We start from the raw sequence: 21079 nt of genomic DNA, 5'->3' as shown, positions 1-21079 counted from the left end.
TTAAAAGTCGCTTACTCCTTGGAAGGAAAGTTATGACCAACCTAGATAGCATATTCAAAAGCAGAGACATTACTTTGCCAACAAAGGTCCATCTAGTCAAGGCTATGGTTTCTCCAGTGGTCGTGTATGGATGTGAGAGTTGGATTGTGAAGACAGCTGAGCACCAAAGAATTGATGGTTTTGAACTGTGGTGTTAGAGAAGACTCTTGAGAGTCCCTTGAACTGCAAGGAGATCCAACCAATCCATTCTAAAGGAGATCAGTCCTGGGTGTTCATTGGAAGGACTGATGCTAAAGCTGAAACTCCAATACTTTGGCCACCTCCTGCAAAGAGTTGACTCATTGGAAAAGACCCTGATGCTGGGAGGGATTGGGGGCAGGAGGAGAAGGGGACGACAGAGGATGAGACGGCATCACCGACTCAATGGACATGAGTTTGAGTGAACTCTGGGAGTTGGTGATGGACAGGGAGGCCTGGCATGCTGCGATTCATGGGGTCACCAAGAGTCGGACATGACTGAGCGACTGAACTGAACTGAAGTGTTAATAAATATCAGTCTCCTCCTGGCCTTCTTTCCATAAATGTTTTCTTGTAGCATCTTTGTCTTAGAATTGTACAATACACAGTTCCACACATACACCTACTTACCCAGGCACATGAACCTATGTGTATCTAAACATGCATTCAGGTCGCTTTCAATATCCAATCTATACTGTTCTCATATGTTTTACATTTGTAATGCTTTCTGGTGAATGTTGGAGTCTGTGGAGGTGCTTGTGGCTAAGCAATGAATTAAATCAATCACCCCTCTTTGTATTTTTTTTCCCCTTGGATGTTCATGTTTAGGTTTCTTTCCAGCACTGTCTGGGATGGGACATATGTTATTCCTCATAATTGTGTCTATTTAACCTGTTACTGATCGGTCATAATTACTTTCAGAGATCTTCCGAGTACTTTTATATTTACCATTTCTGATGTTCTTCATTTTTTCTTGAGATCTAAGCTTCCCTCTGATTTTGCTTCCTTTCAGCCTAAAGTCCCTCTAGTATTCTTGAAGTGGGGATCTGGTGGCACAGAAATTCCCTTCATTTTCCTGTCACTTTTATTCTTTGAAGAAAAATTTTGCTGGATGTAGAATTTTGGGGTGATAACTTTTTTTATTTTGTTTTTGCCTCAGCACTTTAAAGATGTTGTTTCACTGTCATTAAACCTCCATCATGTCTGATGAGAAGTCCTTTGTTTTTCAAATTATTTTTCCCTGTATACAATGTGCCATTTTCTCTAGTGAGTTTCAATATTTCCCCTTATCTTTGGTTTTCATCAGTTTGACTGTGATTTTGTCTGTATTTTCTTTTTTTTTTTGGAACTTACCTCTTTTGGGGATTCTTGAACTTCCCAAACTGTATGTTTATGTCTTTTATCGAATTTGAGAAATACATTTCTTTCTATATTTCTTCTGATACCTTCTTCTTCTCCAGTCTTTCTCCTTTTTTTCCTGGAACTCCAACTACCCATATGTTAGCCTTTTTAAAATTGTTCTACAAGTCGTCAATGTCTGTTTCTTTATTTTGTCATTTTTTTTTCTTTCCTTTTCTCAGATTGCATTATTTCCATTGTCCTATCTTCAAGTTCACTGAATCTCTTTGTGTGTCTTTCCCCTAAATTTGGGTCATGTTTTCCTTGCTTTCCATCAACATATTAGATTGTATCTGGATATTCTTAGAGTTATATTGAAGAGATTCTGGATTTTTTTTTTTTACATTGCTGTGAAGAGTGTTGAGATGTTTTGTGTTAACAAACAATTTACTCAGTTAGGTTCAAACTGTAGCCTGTCGGGCCCTCAGTGGACCATGGCTTCAGTCTTTATTCAGTTCTTTAAACCTTAGCTCCTACTTGCTTTCAGCTTACCTTGTACATACATGGCTTGTGGTCAGCCAGAATCATGCTTCGTTATTATGCCGAATTAGGGGTTGGCTTCTCTGTCTTCTTTCTTTTGTGGTTCCTTAGCCAGTCTCTGATTTCCCCAGGCTCCTTCCCTAGTACCCACAGTTAGACAGAGAGTGTGTTTTCCTGTCAAAGCTGTATCTGCTGCTGTGATTGATCTCAGAGTTGAGCTGCAAACCAAATATATACATAAATAAACAGGAGCTTGCTGTCTGCTGGTTTCCTGCTCCAGCTTTTGACTCCCCTCCAGTCTACTTGCGTATGTTCCATCTCCAGAGCCCTTGGGTACTTGGTTTTGTTTTTAGAGGGTTGGCATGTTGTGCAGTTTTTAAAGATGAGAAATCAATTTATTGGGTGCTCATTTCCCCATATCAAAACCAGAGTGCTTCTAATTATTTTTTAAATCGAAATCTTTCCTGAGATAGTTGCAGATTCAGATGCAGTTGTAAGAAGGAATACTAAAATTATAGTATGGCATCATTGCCAGGTAATTAGCATTGATACAGTCTATTGAACTTACACTGATTTCCCCAGCTGTACATTGTGTGTGTGTGTGATTTAATTTTATACACTTAAAGAATATTTATTTATTTGGGTCTTAATTGCATGCGTGGGAGCTTCACGATGTTACACGGACTCTCTAGCTGTGTCATTCAAGCTCACTAGTTGTGGCATGCAGGCTTAGTTGCTCCAAGGCTTGTGGGATCTTAGTTCCCCTACCAGGGATCAAACCTGTGTTCCCTGCATCTCAAGGTGGATTCTTAACCACTGGACAACCCGGGAAGTCCCAAAATCTATGCACTTTTTAAAAATCACATGTGTAGATTTGTGTATCTACCACCACAGCCATCCAGCTACTTTGCAAAGTGCAGGAAGTGCTAGAGTCAGTGCTCCCCACTGAAGACAATACATAGTGTGTGCGCGCTAAGTCGCTTCAGTAGTGTCTGACTCTTCTGTGACTCTGTGGATGGTAGTCTGCCAGGCTCCTCTGTCCATGTGATTCTCCAGGAAAAAATACTGGAGAGAGTTGCCATGCCCTCCTCCAGGGGATCTTCCTGACCCAGGGGTCAAAGCCCTGCCTCCTGCATTGCAAGCAGATTCTCTGCCCATGAGCCACCAGGAAAGCCCCTGATTACACAGTACTAAGTGATGAGAGCCGACATGTACCCTGTAAATGTTTATTTACATTAAAAAAATTTTTTTTAATTTACTCTTTTTCTGTATTGGGAAGGTGTTTCATGCAAGAATCACTTCATTTTTGTGTATACCTTTAAGCACACTGTAGCCCGGAGCGTACCTTGGTATTCTGTGTAGAGACATTCAATTCATGTTTAAAATACAAATACATGTTGTTAAATAGAACTAAAAAGTAGGAATGTCTTCGTGTTTTCTCTGCTTTTACATTGAGACTAGTATTTTTCAAAGCTTACATCCTTGCTATATTTACTTTCAAATATGTTATTCTACATGAAAGTACTTCACAATATTTGATCTTTTGAAGGTAGTGTTACTGCCTTTGATAAAAAAGTAATTAGGTGAGCATTTCCTGGTAGAGGCAGTCATCAAAGCTTGAAAATACATATTCCCTTTCAACTATTATATTTGTAGGTACTCTACTCCACCCTCATCTTACTCTGTTTTTCTCTCTCCTAAGACAACCCTTGTAAAAGACAGCTTTTGTGAAATTCTATTAGAGCCAGCATTGGAGGAAAAAAATCCAGCATTTCTCTAATGGACCATGGCAATAGGTGATAAAATTATAGATGTTTTGTCATTAGTTTTATTTGGTGTCTAATATGCTTTCTTATGGGGAAGGAAATGGCAACCCACTCCAGTACTCTTGCCTAGAGAATCCCCTGGACAGAGGAGCCTGGTGGGCTGCCATCTATGGGGTCACACAGAGTCGGACACGACTGAAGCAACGAAGCGACTTAGCATGCATGCATGCGTTGGAGAAGGAAATGCATCCCACTCCAGTATTCTTGCCTGGAGAATCCCAGGGACAAAGGAGCCTGGTGGGCTGCCATCTATGGGGTCGCACAGAGTCAGACAGGACTGAAGCAGCTTAGCAGCAGCAGCATGCTTTCTTAAAAAGATGCAGCAGTGATTCACAAATTCTTGGAGAATAAACAAATATAGTTTCTATTTTCATATAGATTTATATAAAACATATATTGCTTTTAGGATGATAAAAATTATTTTTTCTTCTCTCATTTGGAATTTGAAATTAATGTTTTCTGCCTATCTTGTGAAATTTTTTAAATCTTGGAAATTTAATGTTTGGCTCTTTGTGCTAGGTAAGTTGAAAAGAGAATGCCTAGTGAGAGATTGGTAGAACCTACACAAGAGCTCTGTAGGGCCACTTTGACTTTATAGGGACAATGGAAATTATAGAAACAGCTTCTCGAGTTTGAGCCATCAGTCTTCTATCCTCTGAGTCCCAAATAAGGACCCTTTGTAGATGTAGGTATTTAAGGGAATTAAAATGCACAGCTCTTATGAAAAAGATAGAAAGGTCATGTGCCATTATATTTTAGCTGATTCAATCATTCATTTATTCACTCACCATCAAATATTCATTGAGTGCCCACAGTGTGCCTGGTGTTCTGTAAAAATATTTCTGGACACAGTAACTTCTTTCAAGGGATTCAAGTGGTTTGATTTATTGTACATACCCATCAGAAGCCATTTAAACCATAAGACCTTCAACCTTTAAATTGAGTTAAATTCTATTAAATTTGACTGTCACTTCTCACATCCTATCCTACAAATCCTTGGAATTTGGGACTTAGCCTGGCCAGTAAACAAAGATGGGGAGCTGATGATAACATTCGCCTAAAATTTTTTAGGAAAGAAATATGACATTTTCTGCTTCCCTTCCCCTAGAGGCAGAGGATACTTGCGTCTCTCTTTCTGCAGAGTGGGGGTGGTGATATTCCTGCCTCCCCTGGTTGAGGGAGAGTATATGTGTGTGCTAGGATCAGTAGAGATGGGTGCTTTCACCTTGGTGAAAGGTTCATTGCAACCTCTATGAAAGAGACCACACACACAGGGAAGAGCAACACACACACACACACACACACACACGCACACACCCCAACTCTCCTGTGACGGGTGTGGACATAGCATCCTGCAGGGCCATGGAGATTGACAGGGGATCTGGGAAGGTTTGGACTTGGAGAGAATACCAGGTATCAGTTCAGTTCAGTCACTCAGATGTGTCTGACTCTTTGTGACCCCATGGACTGCAGCACGCCAGGCCTCCCTGTCCATTACCATCTTCTGGATCTTGGTCAAACTCATGTCCATTGAGTTGGTGATGCCATCCAACCATCTCATCTTCTGTTATCCCCTTCTCCTCCCGCCTTCAATCTTTCCCAGCTTCAGGGTCTTTTCAAATGAGTCAGTTTTTCTCATCAGGTGGCCAAAGTATCGGAGCTTCAGCTTCAGCATCAGTCCTTCCAATCAATATTCAGCACCGATTTCCTTCAGTATTGACTGGTTTGATCTGCTTGCTGCCCAAGGGACTCTCAAGAGTCAGGGATGGGCTCAGAACCTTAAGGCAGTGCTGGTCTGGACCCAGTGTGGACCTGTGTCCATCAAGCTTGAGGCTTGATGATGAGGGTCACTACAATTTATTGCTCACACACTTATAAAATTATTGTGGCAGAGTATCACGCAGGAATGCTCTTATCAGTAAAGGGGTACCATTAATAATGATGCTGGGACAACCAAGCTCTGAGGGTAAACTGAGGCAAGTGGTTATTTTACCTGCTGACCCTTGTCTTTTTTAGTTGCCTGTCTTGTTTCTGGTCTCCCCTTTTCTTGCTTGGTACATTCAAACCTTGTTGGATGCACATGGCTTGGCACAGCGTAGCTGAAGCTGTGTGGGTTGCTGGGTCCAGAGAGTCATGGTGTGTAAATGGTATCGTGTGAAACCATACACATGGCTCCCATCAAAGCTTTTAGACAAAGAGGCCATGTGACATTATGTTTTAATATATACATGTGTTTGTATAATCACACAATTTTTATTTATCTATGTAAATATTATTTCTTACATATGAGGACATTGGGCATAGAGAGATCAATTTCTGAAACTAGGTCTCTGTCGCCAGATAGTAGCAGATAATTCCCACCTATCCTTTAGACATTGTTTTAAAAGTATGTTTATAGAGAGTCATATTTATTTGATAATTTTGATTATCAAAATTTCAGAAGTTTAATGATCAAGTGATATGCCTTCTTCAAGATGCTTATTAGTTCTGGAAATGTAGAGAGTGTTTCTAAAAAAAAGTGATTTGAAGTTTAAAAAGAGGAGGAGTAAGGTGTAAAACATGGTATTGTATAAAATACTAAAAGAACCTTTTTGAATGTTTTTGTGTGTTACTGGCAAGTGACAGTAAAGGTGAGGAAGTTGCTTTTGAAGAGGTTCTACTGAGTGAATTTCTTGACTCTCCTGCTGTCTGCCTGCACACTGTTGTGGGTACACAGAGAAGGTCTGTTAGCTTGTCAGCAGCACTCACCGCAATGATGGCCACATTAAAAGCACATTTGCAGAACATAGCCAGTGGATCAGATTCTTGCCCCCTCCTGTGTGTGCCTGGCATTGTCGTATTCACAGATAAAGTGATCAGCCTCTGCATTTAGACTCTTCACTCTTTAGAAGAAAAAAACAGATCATATTCTCCATCAAGGATGCTGACGCCAAATTCCAACAGGAAATTTGAACACAGCGTTTCAGAATTTGTAGGAATTATGAAGACAAGAGAGGGCTGGGGAGAAATCCCACAGGGAAGAGTAGAAGGAAACCATTAGAAGTGTTGATTTTGGCTTTTATACCTAGTTTTGCTATTTCACCTTTTTTAAAAAAATGAAAAACTCTTGCTGATCGCATGTCTTCCCACACCTCTTATTATGCCTTATGATGAAGAGGCACTAACCAGGAAGCAGGAAACTTTAAGGAAACAAGTGGTCACTGCCCATCCATGTTTCTTTCTTTCTACTAGCTACATTCGTAGCACCACAATGACTGTTTTTAGTGAATACCCAGAGTTATTTAAAAAAAATACTACACTTCTTTTACAAAGGTGAGGGCATAGGTAACATGTTTTTCATTCTAGCAAAGGTGGTTATTCTTCCTAACTTTGTTCCAGAGAGCCCAATGAAACAGGAATTAAATTGCATTTCCCGTGTATATCTTTACTGGTTTGGGCTTGCATGTACAGTATTCCATTTTTTTGTTTGAATACATTTTTTCCCCTTTTACTTGAAATAGGACCCAGTGGGATATTATGAGGTACCATGTATGTAAACTTCATTAGTCCCTCTTTAAAGAAAAAAAAAAAATCCCTCCCTTGTTTACTGTTCTTTAACTCATCTGCTTTTTTTTTGGCACACTGTGTGGCGTGCTGGGTCTTAGACCCCTGACCAGGGATTGAACCTGTGCTCCCCGCTTTGGGAGCTCAGAGTCTTAATCACTGGACCACCAGGGAATTACCCCCCGCTATTCACTATTATTAAAGAAACTTCATCTAAGATTTACTCACGGTCTGTTGTGTATATTTATCAGTTGCTTTTGGCCAATATTAAATGAATTTGGGTCATACTTTCATATAATATTGTATTATTTGCATTTATAGAAAAAGTTAAATGTCACTATTGAAAAGGTGCATTGCACCTTATTTCTCGAATGTTTAGTTTAAAACAACTCAAATGCTTTTCTTATAAAAAAGGTTTTAGAGACATCATCAGACCTTTGAGGCCCCATGTCCTCTGTCTGCATGCCTCCCGTGGCTCATTCACACTTTAAACACAGCCAGAAGTGTAGCTGAGACGTCCTGTTCTTCTTGACATAGTCATTTTCTTATGATAAAAATGGTGCAGCTGATGTGTGTAATAATTTCAGACTTTTCAGCTTGGCTGGGACGTCATGTTGTTTGACACCTTTCATGACTCCTTATGAGAAAGAAGCAAATAATCGTAAAGCAAGGAATTTTAAGAAGTCATAAAAATGTGGGACCGAACATAGCACACTTGGATCACGGAGACCACATGGGCCAGGCTTTGGACTGGGGTTGATCAAAAGCATACTCTGTTAGTTAACACTTTCCTAGTAAAAATATAACGTGACTTGTAAGAAGAACATACATCATTTCAAAATCATAGTTTGTTTGGTTTATGTATCTTATACTGGTATATTTCTCATTTGTAGTCTTTCTGTCTAGTCAGTCTCATTATAACTTACATATCAGGAGGGTTAAATGTTTTAAAAAGATTTCTTTTTTTACTGTCACTGCTGGGGAATTAAAGGAGAAAAAAAGTTAAATCTGCTTTATATAGGTCCTGATTTATGAGTGTTGACAGTGTCTACCCATAAAATCATATCAACATTTTATTGGGACAATTGAGGAATGGTTACCTGATAACATTAAGAACAGCTATAGAGAGAATAATGTGTTTTTTTTTTTTTTTTTTTTTTCAGATTTGTAGCCAAACCATGTGCCATAGCCCTCAACATTCAGGCCAATGGACCACAGATTGCCCAGCCAAATGCCATCCTGGAAAAGGTCTTCACTGCAATTACAAAGGTATGATTGTCCTTTTCTGGGATATAAATTGTTACGACCACTATTCTTAGTCTGAAATCATTTACTTCCCTCTGTGTTGAGTTTGAGAACGAACATTTGACTAGCCTCATGCTTGAAAGCATGGAAAGCACACAGGCCCTGCGATAAACTGAGAAAGGGAGAAGCCAAACACACGTGGGCATGTTTGAGACCTGCAGGTTTACTCCCAAGAGCGTGCGAGACGCTTGGCTGTGGAGCACAGTCTAGATGAGACAGTGAGGGCACGAGTTCTATGCCTCAGTCTCACCTGATGTGACGCAGTATGTATGTCTAACGGTGGGGTGGGACTTTGTGGAGGCGACTGGGGAGAGCTGAGGAATACGATTACTGTAGCTGTGAGGAAAAGTGCTCATTTGCTTATGGAGTTGTCCATATGTTCTAGCAGCTATGATACACAGGCCTATGTGAACAAAAATGGGAGCAATGGAAGGAAAGAAGAGCAGTAATATGAAGCCAGGAAGAGCGAGGGTCCAGAGAGTTACAAAGTACAGATTGACTGTAAAGGAAATTGGGGAGGAGGTGATCGCTCCGCTGAGAGTTAAAGTCCAAACCAGGCTGGAAAGAGGCGAGCAGGGGAGAGAGGGAGGATGTAGAGGAAAGATTGTCACCGACTGCCAGCTGGTCTCTCCTTCTGAACAAAAAGAGGAGGAAGAAGACGGAAGTCAGAAACCCTCAAGCTAAGGCCATGAAAATGCAAGTCACAGCATCCGAATAGCTTATTCTTACTGAAATCTCTCTCTCACTCTTTCATGGAAAAGAAAGGAGAAGCATAACAGTCTATGAGAAATATTGTGTGTTTGCGTATTAAATGGTTTGTTTTCCTGCTTTCGTTTTTTTCTGGGACAATTTCTCAGGCTTCTAAGATGTGATTTGACCATGTTAAGCAAATTTTATTCCTTTTTTGGTATTTATATTGCTAACCATTTTTATTGGTTCTCTCTTGTTGTAAAATAATTAATTCAAATTTTCAAACATATTTGTTTATTTTGTGGTCTACATTTCTGCCAGGATTCTCTAGGGTTTTCCCCTCTATTCTTTTAGAAATGGTATTCTTCTCAGGAAAGTGAAAGAACACACACAATGTTTTTTATATCTCTGCTAAGAAGGAGAGTAGAATAAATGGAATTTTTGTTTTGTGAGATGATTTTAGACTGCCACTTTCTAACCTGAAGGGACTCATGTGACAGGGTGTTTAAAGGAAGAAAATATTAGGGAGGAAATTGCATTTTTATTTATCAGTTTGTTGCAGCAAACACATTTTCTCCCTCTGAAATAGCAGATGTGTAGGGAGTTATAAGGGCTTCCTAGGTGGCTCATGTAAAGACTGCTTGCCAATGCAGGAGATACAGGAGATGCAAGTTTGATCCCTGGGTCAGGAAGATTTCCTGGAAGAGAAAATGGCAGCCCTCTCTAGTATTCTTGCCTAAACATTCCAATAAACAGAGGAGCCTGGCAGGCTACAGTCCATGGGGTCACAAACAGTTGGACATGACTAAGTGACTAAGCACATAGGGAGTTATAGGTTCATTTTTTCACATGTGATTACAACATATTTGTATTTACCTTGTGAACTACTCTAAATGCATAAAAATGAATTTTCTACCCAAATGTTATGCCTCCCTTTAGGAATCCTGCGGTAGATGTTTATTTCCCTTGCCTTTTGTTTATTATGGTTACTAGGGGATTTTTCTCTATAAAGGTAATGAAAGGATTTTGCAACCAGGTTGACTGCTCTGGAGGATATTTGCTTCTAGCTAATTTTAATGATCATATTCTCTTGGTTTCCAAGGTGATTCTTTTGGAAATTTCTACATGATTAAAGCAGAAGCCTCAGGTTTTGAATTAAATGCAGCCAAGGCTGGAACTGTTTTCCCCTGAATTCTTTGTAGTTTGCCAGTGTTATCTGTGATATGAGAAAGGAACAGATCTGCTGACCAGAATACAAGCAGCAGGATTTGGAGGGTTTGAACAATGATTGTCCAGCATCCTGGCCTTGACCATGGTTCCAGTTCATCTTTGAAGAAGGGCATGTTTATCATCTTTCAAGTGTGAAGGGATATCCCCTTAGAACCCTTAAAATCTATTGCATGCAGTACTTGGCTACATAATTTTTGGAGGCTAGTGCAGAACTAAAAATGCAGGGCCCTTTGTTCAAAAAGCGCAAAAAGGTGCCATTAGAGGCATAGAAAGAGAAAGCCTTTTCCTTTCTTGTGTAGTTTGTCTCTCTCTTGACCTGTCAAGAGTTTTTATTTGGTATTTAATGCCATGCCTTTTAGGCATACTCATGAGGCAAGTGAAAACCCTGACAGATACCCAGGAACCCCACCCTGTGTGATTTAGTGCACGCACAGCCCACTAGCTGCTGAGTTCTGTCTCTTTCCAGCTCCTGGGGGAAGTTGATATAGGCCTCTCCCCTTTCCATAGGCCCACTGTCCCAACCCATAGTGGACAGGAGCCCTGCCAGTGTACTGCATTCTCTGCTCCAAGACATACTAGGTACCTGGATTGGAGGATTGGAGTGAGCAAGAGGCTAATCCCCACCGAGTCACCCACTAAGTACCTTGGGATGCTGCTAGCCCAGGGCGCAGGTGGCTGAGACACCGTGGGGTGTGAACACCTAATCCCACCCCTTTCCATGTTTGCACCTAGGGCAGCAGTAGTCAGTCAGCAGGAGTGGGAAGGTGAAGCCTGGAGGCCCTGGGGAGCTGGAGGACAGGGAAGTAAGGTACCCAGCCTCATCTGGGGGCAGTGACGGGACTGTGTGTGAGCCAAGCAAGACTCTGAATCCCTGACATATGCTTCCCTGTCCCAGTGGACTCCTATACAAAACACCATCCCCTTAACACAATTATCAAGAATTTCAAGATGGCAACCATAGAATTTTAAACCCCAAGTGTGAGCCCTTCTGAGTCTGGATTCCAGTGTGAGTTCACTAGTCACATGCCCTGACTGAGCAGTTTTCATCTATGAAATTAGCTGATAAATGTGAACTGCTTCATAGTCTTTGGCTGTCTTTCCTGTTGAGGTAACATCTGCATGTCTTTTTCACTCATTTTTTTCCCTCTGTAAATCTAAAATTTTATAAATATCTCAGAGAACCTACCTCTGTTGTAAAATAATTAAAAGTATTGGTTTTTGAGCAGACTTGAGTTGTGTATGAAATCTTCCCTTGGTATCTCTAATTTTCTTGAAGAGATCTCTAGTCTTTCCCATTCTGTTGTTTCCCTCTATTTCTTTGCATTGATCACTGAAGAAGGCTTTCTTATCTCTCCTTGCTATTCTTTGGAACTCTACATTCACATGTTTATATCTTTCTTTTTCTCCTTTGCTTTTCGTTTCTCTTTTCACAGCTATTTGTAAGGCCTCCCCAGACAGCCATTTTGCTTTTTTGCATTTCTTTTCCATGGGTGTGGTCTTGATCCCTGTCTCCTGTACATTGTCATGAACCTCCGTCCATAGTTCATCAGGCACTCTATCTATCAGATCTAGTCCCTTAAATCTATTTCTCACTTCCACTGTATAATCGTAAGGGATTTGATTTAGGTCATACCTGAATGGTCTAGTGGTTTTCCCTACATTCTTCAATTTAAGTCTGAATTTGGCAATAAGGAGTTCATTGTCTGAGCCACAGTCAGCTCCTGGACTTGTTTTTGCTGACTGTAGAGAGCTTCTCCATCTTTGGCTGCAAAGAATATAATCAATCTGATTTCGGTGTTGACCGTCTGGTGATGTCCGTGTGTAGAGTCTTCTCTTGTGTTGTTGGAAGAGGGTGTTTGCAGTGCATTTTCTTGGCAAAACTCTATTAGTCTTTGCCCTGCTTCATTCCGTATTCCAAGGCCAAATTTGCCTGTTACTCCAGGTGTTTCTTGACTTCCTACTTTTTCATTCCGTCTAGTCAAGGCTATGGTTTTCCCAGTGGTCATGTATGGATGTGAGAGTTGGACTGTGAAGAAAGCTGAGCGCTGAAGAATTGATGCTTTTGAACTGTGGTGTTGGAGAAGACTCTTGAGAGTCCCTTGGACTGCAAGGAGATCCAACCAGTCCATTCTGAAGATCAGCCCTGGGATTTCTTTGGAAGGAATGATGCTAAAGCTGAAACTCCAGTACTTTGGCCACCTCATGGGAAGAGTTGACTCATTGGAAAAGACTCGATGCTGGGAGGGATTGGGGGCAGGAGGAGAAGGGGACAACAGAGGATGAGATGGCTGGATGGCATCACTGACTCAATGGACGTGAGTCTGAGTGAACTCCGGGAGTTGGTGATGGACAGGGAGCCTGGTGTGCTGCAATTCATGGGGTCGCGAAGAGTCAGACACGACTGAGCGACTGAACTGAACTGAACTGAACTGAATTGTGTTTTGGAGCATTGGCTCTGCTGTTGCAGACATTATGCAACATGCATAACATTAACATTATGGCTTTGGGCTATAAGTCAGTCAGTAAGAGAGGGAACTTTTATTTGGGCCAGGAGGTCTCTCCTTTAATTTACATTAAGAGCACCTGAGGTATTAAATGTAGATTGCTGCATCTTATTTCTAGAGATTCTGATTCAGTAGATTTGTGATGGGGCTCAAATATCACCGATTGTAAATTGTTAGACTCATTCAAATGAATGGCATGATTATTTTTCTTTAGTGAATATTTTGAGTTCATGTTTCTTAACTGATTATATCCAGAATTATCTGAATGAGATAGATATAAATTAATCAATCATTTAATCTATTTATTTATATATCTTTCTAGCTTTTGGCATATATCTGTGATCATAACAGCCTCATTTTCTCATCAAAGCAATTATTGAACCATTAAGGGTAAAATATATTTGTCAGCTCTAGAACTAGGTTTTATGATCTAGAGAATTATGAGATTATCATATCATAATCTGCTTTTGCTCTGTTTACACTGTTTTTTAAAAATTATATGCAGGTCTGATTAGTTTTTCCTGATTCTCCTCTTATGCCTATTTCTCTTTTTCTTTTCCATCCTTGTATGTTTATGTTTATGGAAGTTAACCTGGGTATTTCTGGTATAAAAATATTTATGTAAGTCAGAATTATTAATTTTTTTCCTTGAGAGTCTTAAGAAAAGGAAAAGAACTATGGAGCATTTATAAAACATGACAATAAAAAATACACAAAAAAGGAAGGAAAATCTTACAATATTTATTTTTTGGCAAACTAAGAGATATATATCTCCAGATTTCAAAATATATATAGAAAGGCTAAATAAAAACAGTTGGGGTTGCGCAGAAGCCAAGAAGGAGGATGTAAAAAGCATGAAGTGTGGATAGAGGACCCTGTGGGACTAGATTTCAGGAAAGCCAGCAAAAATGACAGCTCCTAAAGGTAAGATCAAAATTCTATCCACTGTTTGCAACACTAGATATAGCAACAAGGCTAGTAGATGCCCTTCTAGACTCAGTTTAATTCAAAGAAGTGGAAGAAGTACACAGAAAACTACGGGTGGATGGCACATTTTCAGGAGGTAGTGTTCTTTGGAGGCAAGGGATAGGCTACCCACTCCAGTAATCTTGGGCTTCCCTGGGGGTTCAGATGGTTAATAATCCACCTACAATGCAGGAGACCTGGGTTTGATCCCTGGATTGGGAAGATTCCCTGAAGAAGGGAACGGCTACCCACTCCAGTATTCTTGCCTGGAGAATTCCATGGACAGAGGAGCCTGGCAGGATACAGTTCTTGGGGTCACAATGAGTCAGACATGCCTGAGTAACTTTCAGTTTCACTTTTCTAAACTGCAGAAGTACCCTCCCTGCTCCCTATACTACCAGCAGCTGGTCAAGAAAATCCAACTGAGTCAATGATGGGTAATAAAGAAGAAACACACGGAATCAAAGACAAGAAAAAGAATACGTAACATCAATTACTAACAAAAATTGTCACTGCAAAAAGGAGGCCACAGGGCAACTGAAAATTGCAATCAGATATTTTACCATAGACTTTATTTTTAAAAAGCAATAGCTCTGTTCAGGAAGACCATACAAAATGAAATAGAAAACCTAAAGAAAGAAATAGTTGATCAACAAGAAGAGATGCAGTATGAGCTGGTTAGTTCAGGGGAAAAGTACTAAAACTATCACAGAAATGAAGACAAATTTGGAAAGAACACAGGAAACACTAAATGTTGCAGAAATCTCAGTGGGGAACATGTCAGAAATAATAAAGCTGAAATAAATGAAATGAAAAAGAGATAAAAATAATTAGATATATAGAGCAAGCGGATATAACATCTGTATAATTGGAGTCTCTTAAGGGAAAGCAGTCTACTTTTTGTGACCCCATGGGCTGTAGCCTGCCAGACTCTTCTGTCCATGGAATTTTCCAGGCAAGAATACTAGAGTGGGTAGCCATCCCTTCTTCAGGGGATCTTCCTGATCCAGGGATCAAGCCTGGGTCTCCTGCATTGCAAGCAGATTATTTACCATCTGAGCTACCAGGAAAGTCTGAGGAAAAACAAAGTAGAATAAATGTGTGAAGAAAATTTTCGTAAAATAAGTGGAGATTTATAATATGTTAATAGAATGCAGGAAAGAGAGACCCAAGAAGGTTTACACCAGGACTTATTAAAATATTAGACTTGAAATATAAAAGAAATAATTCTTGGACAGCAAAGCATTACAAGCAAAAGAGCAAAAAAAATTACATCATTTATCTAGGGAAAAATATCCATAATAACTTTAGTCATCTCTGTAGCAGTATTGTATAGGACAACATTTTCCAGTATTTTCAAGGAAAATGTGAAGTAAGAATTTTTATGTTTAGGTAAATAGTTTTTATAGTGTAAAGGCTAAAGACAAACATATTGAATTTTCAAAAATTGAGAGGAATTGTTCCCATGAGTCCTTTTTTAAAGAAACTTTGTGAGTATTTGGAGAAGGGAATGGCAACCCACTCCAGTATTCTTGCCTGGAGAATTCTACAGACAGAAGAGCCTGGTGAGCTACAGTCTATGGGGTCTCAAAGAGTCAGACAGGACTGAGTGACTAACACATGTAAGTATTAATTTCAGCCGACCAAGAGATTGTTGGGAATATTGATGAGTTTTGAATACATTTAGACTGTAGAACTGAGATAGAAATGTGAGGATTAGGATGACAGAACAGAATGTAAACATTATATGCTCTCACAATGTAGAAATGATACATCTCACAATAACTGAGCTGAAAAAGGGAATGAAGGTGGGAGGTAGAGCAAGTTCATTAATTGCATAAGCTCTAATAGCTGGGAGTCAAAGCTTATCGGTTTAAGCAGTCAAACTGAGTAAGAGAAGAATGAGCGTATTTGATAGTACATGAGTAAACTCAGAGAGAGAAAATTACTAACCTTATGCAAAGAGTTGACTCATTGGAAAAGACTCTGATGCTGGGAGGGATTGAGGGCAGGAGGAGAAGGGGACAACAGAGGATGAGATGGCTGGATGGCATCACTAACTCAATCGACATGAGTCTGGGTGAACTCCGGGAGTTGGTGATGGACAGGGAGGCCTGGCGTGCTGCAATTCATGGGGTCGCAAAGAGTTGGACACAACTGAGCAACTGAACTGAACTGAATATTGGGTGAAGAAGGAAGAGGAAATATGCTAGTTTTAAATATCGTTCATTTGGAATTTTTATTGACTGGAAACAGAAGAAAAGTCCTGTGGTTATGTGGATTACCAGTAGAATAAAAATTACCCACACAAAGAAAGGGACATCAGCCGTATTTGATTTGATAAAATTTAAAAAATTAAATTATGATAACAGAAAACACAATTAATGTGAAGTAAGTATAAATAAGTGCTTCCCTAGTGGCTCAGTGGTAAAGAATCCACCTACCAGTGCAGGAGACATGAGTTTGATTCCTGGGTTGGGAAGATTCCCTGGAGAAGGAAATGGCAACCCACTCCAGTATTCTTGCCTGGAGAATCCCCATGGACAGAGGAGCCTGGTGGGTTACAGTCCATGGGGTCACAAAAGAGTCTGACAAGACTTAGTGACTAACCATAACAACAAAGTATAAACTTATATCAATGAATATAAGTGGGTTTACCTCATCTTATAAAAATAATTCAGATTTAGGTCACCTAGCTTATGAACGTTACCTTTAGATAAAGTAACTATAGACATTGAAATAAAAGGATGAGTAAAGGTTTACAGACAAATATAAATAATAAAGAAAGTAGGGTATCTGTTTTTATTTAAAGAAAGAGTTCTGGACCAAAAGGTTGAAATGAAATGAAATATTGGCTTTTAATTGCCAAAGGATACAATTCACAATGAAATTTAAATGGTTATGAATATACATGCATTAAAAATGAATGTATCCATATACTTATAGAAAAGAACAAAAGAAAAACTTATTTAATAGTAAAAAATTTTAATTTATGTCCGGGTCATGACAGGTCAAAATATAAAACAGAACATATAAAATAAAAAACAATATAGCAACTAATTCTAAAAAGCATAATGAGGATGATTAAAGGGGTACATTTAGAACCCTGTATTCTGAATATAGAGACTACACTATCTTTTCAAGAACATGTTAAATATTTTTAAAAGTTAACCTTTAATTATATAAAAATGGTGACAAATTTATAAAATAGGCACAATTTACAAATACTAGAAATCAGCAAAGCTCTTGCTTTCTTAATTAACTGTTGTGTAAAAACAAAATTTCAGAATATTTAGGAAACAATGATGAAAGTACTACTATGCCAAAGTAGTACTCAGATGAAAACTCATATTCTTATATATATATACATGCATATATATAAAACCACTTGCTTAAACATTGGAAAAAGAACAACAAAATAAATGAAGGCAAACAGAAGGAAGAAATTAATAAAAATGTGTCAAAGCTATGGTTTTTCCAGTAGTTATGTATGGTTGTGAGAGTTGGACTATTAAGAAAGCTGAGCACCGAAGAATTGATGCTTTTGAACTGTGGTGTTGGAGAAGACTCTTGAGAGTCCCTTGGACTGCAAGGAGATCCAACCAGTCCATCCTAAAGGAAATCAGTCCTGAATATTCATTGGAAGGACTGATGCTGAAGGGGAAACTGCAATACTTTGGCCAACTGATGCAAAGAACTGACTCATTTGAAAAGACCCTGATGCTGGGAAAGATTGAAGGCAGGAGGAGAAGGGGACAACAGAGGATGAGATGGTTGGATGGCATCGCCAACTCCTTGGACATAAGTTTGAATAAGCCCAGGGAGTTGGTGATGGATAAGGAGGCCTGGTATACTGCAGTCCATGGGGTTGCAGAGTCGGACACGACTGAGCGACTGAACTGAACTGATATGTGTATAAAATAACCCATGAAAATGTTATTTATTGCAGCATTGTTTATAGTAGTGGAAGTGTGGAAGCTACCTGAGTGGGCATTAGTAGTGGAGCAGATAAGTAAATTGTGGCATGTCCATATAGTTCTACAAAAGGAGGGTGTTCCTAATACTGTGATATGGAAATATTCCAAGATATATTGTAAAGTGAAAAACCCAAAGTCCAAAATAGTACAACAACTTTGTGTGAAGGTGTGAGGGGGGGTGGATATAAGAAGGCATATTCAAAAAAAAAAAAGAAGGCATATTCAACTTTGCTTATATTTGACAAGATAACTTTGGGAAGAAATTGAATAGCCCATTACCTGATAAGAAGGGGAGAGTAGGAACTGAGAGAATAGGTACAAATTGGAAGGTGAAATTTGGGATAATTTTTATTTTGTGAACCATATGAATGTTTTACCAATTCAATAGACTTAGAAAATGAATGAAAATTAAAAATGAATTTAAGAAAATAGTAGAGCCAGGGTATTCTTATTGTAGGCTGTGCATTTTCTATCGTACCTTTAAATTGAGAGACAGAGGAGAGTATAGCCAGGTATTCTTCTAAGAAAAATACCACAAAGTACGTGCCTCACTGAAAGTTAGCAAATAACTTTCAGAGACCCAAGCTCAGCACATTTTATAACCTCAGTCATAAGACTAAGGCCATTTGCTGTGTTTCCTGTGTGTCTGACACCTTGAATTTCTTGAGCGGCTTTAAAAAGGTGTCGCGTGTGCATTCCACCCTTAGGACTTAAAAGCTGTCGGCCTGTCTTCCCCTACCCCATTTGTCGTTCTGTCTTCTGATTATTAACATCTCCTTAATTATAAAACAAAGGTAGAACAAATAAAGGAGTAGAACTAACTCAGTTTAGTTTTGTTGTATGACAGGTCACCCTCATGTAATTGTTGGCAGGATGGTCTCTAAGACACAGAAGAGAGGAGGGACAGAACTAATATGTACTGAGATATACATACATTTTTGCATTTGGTCCTCAGCACTGTTTAGGTGGATAAGTAATCTTCCTTTGAACAGGTGAGGAAACTGAGGCTCAGAAAGTTCATCAGAACAAGAACTGAACCTATGTCTGTCATCTCCTAATTTTCTAGAAATGAGAATGAGAAACAAGTAATATCATCACTATTGTTGTTCAGTCGCTCAGTCATGTCTGACTCTGCGATCCCATGGACGATAGCCCACCAGGCTTCTCTGTCCATGGGGATTCCCCAGCAAGAAAACTGGAGTGGGTTGCCATGCCCTGCTCCAGGGGATCTTCCCTATCCAGGGATTGAACTGGGGTCTCATACGTTGCAGGCAGATTCTTTACCAGCTGAGCTACCAGGGAAGCCCTCCCGGAATTTGCTCAAACTCAAGTCCACTGAGTCGATGATGCTCTTATATGACAAGCATAAATAGGGTCTCTTTCTACTTCACCAAGTTTGCATTTTCAGGTAATGCATAGTCATTGTAAAAAATCTTATAGAGTTCTAGTCAAAAGGAAGACCAAGAAATGAATAGTCAAGACGAATGTATAAACAAGTGAAGAGAGGGGAAATTGAAGAGGAAGAAAGAGAAAACATGTCTTTTAAGTGGAATTGGTACCTTAGGTTAAAATGGCATATTTGGGGATTACTCCAGGCTTTTTGTCTGTCCTACATTGTTTTGATATTCGATAATTGGGCACAGTATTTTCTCCTGAGAAAGTGAAATATTTGAATGAGGTCTTTTGGCCAACTCACCTTTACTTAACTCCTTTCCTGGTAGCTTGGTGGAGCTGGTTTAGCCAGTTGGCCATTTCGTTGAGTCTTTGTTGCTGGTAAGAAGTACAAGCATTAGAGTGAGATTTATATTTTCAGTGTTGTTTCATAATGAGTAGCTTTTCTTGTCCTAAGTGGTTGTCTTTGTTCATGCTGCTGATGGAAGGTCTTGGTCCTCAGTATTCAATATAACAATCTAATAGTGGGTAGAAAATACCGGGAAAACAATTATCTCCAGTATAGGCCAGGGCACATCTGTTTATAGTGAAGATGAAAATGTTTTCCTTGTGTCATAGCATCCTGATGAAAAGAGATTGGAGGGCCTCTCCAAGCAGCTGGACTGGGATGTTCGCAGCATTCAACGCTGGTTCCGACAAAGACGCAACCAGGAGAAACCAAGCACGCTGAAGAGGTTCTGCGAGAGCATGTGAGTTGCTGTTTATCTTTTTGAAAGAAAACTTGTTTAACTTATTCATTCCATCCTTGAGGTGAAAAATAATGTCTTGGTGCAGGCTCCAGCAGGACCCCCCCACCAAAAGCATGCCTTCTGGTGGGAAAAAGTAGTCCCTGAAAAACTGGGGGACAGTAGTTTGTCAGAATTTGTGGTTTCTACATCTGATGCAGTAAATGAAGTTTGCTTCCTAATGGACTTTCAACACAGCAGGCAGATTACAAGGCTTACAGTGGTATTTTCAGTCAACTACCTTTGAAATGCAGCACAAAAAGCCATTACTTTTATATTTTGCATTTTAACAGAGGGGACTTTTATTGTCACGATGTACTTTCCACTGATAAAAGCAGAAATACTAGGATATATTATCAGGGGGTCATGATGATGTCCTGTCTTCCTGGAGTTTTAAGAAATGGCTATATTATATTCTTTGGTGAGTTTAATGAAGCATTGCTTGAAGTGGGGGGTGGAATGAAAGTCTCTTCCATTTCTGAAACGTGAGCTTTTTGATGTGTAAATTAGAAGTCAATGAAGCTGTTAAAAATAGTGAAAGACCTGCAGAGAACTCTTTGAGCACAATGTTATTTTGAACTAGTAACACTCAAAACCCACATCTGTAGAAAAGTTAGAGAAAGAAGTATCGAAGCATCAAGCACATGCCCAACAAAGGCAAGATTCTGCCTCAAGACTAGGTGCTCTGTGTGGTCTTCATCCTTTGAGATGAGACTGTGCCTTTGTCTAATAGTGCTTTTCTTTGGGAGCTTTTTCCTGACACTTGGTCCCTTAAACAATAATGCTGTCAATATAGCTCTTTCCTTTTGGGGTCGAAGTTGCATTTTCAAGTTTAGCTTTCAGTTATGTTGAAAAAGTATGTTAACAATTGCAATCTAAAGCTTAGAGGGAAACGTAATTTTATGGGATAAATGAATGAGAGGCAGAATAATATAAACCCTCAGGCTGAGGATAAATATGGGAAA

At 39.5% G+C, this 21079-nt stretch overlaps 1 protein-coding gene across 2 annotated transcripts in view; it reads left to right on the top strand.

Annotated features, from left to right (window-relative positions):
• Positions 1-21079, top strand: part of CERS6 (ceramide synthase 6) — a 353731-nt gene that overhangs the window by 93974 nt on the left and 238678 nt on the right. For both annotated transcript variants that reach the window (XM_010858928.1, XM_010858927.1), the window contains exons 2-3: positions 8429-8534; positions 19948-20078. In XM_010858928.1, coding sequence (XP_010857230.1) covers positions 8429-8534; positions 19948-20078 — 237 coding nt within the window. The remainder of the gene's footprint in view (positions 1-8428; positions 8535-19947; positions 20079-21079) is intronic.

Source organism: Bison bison, unplaced genomic scaffold (assembly GCF_000754665.1).
Source record: "Bison bison bison isolate TAMUID 2011002044 unplaced genomic scaffold, Bison_UMD1.0 scf7180017864452, whole genome shotgun sequence".
Taxonomy (NCBI): domain Eukaryota; kingdom Metazoa; phylum Chordata; class Mammalia; order Artiodactyla; family Bovidae; genus Bison; species Bison bison.
The sequence above is the reverse complement of the archived record's forward strand: the minus strand, read 5'-3'. Positions and strand labels throughout refer to the sequence as shown.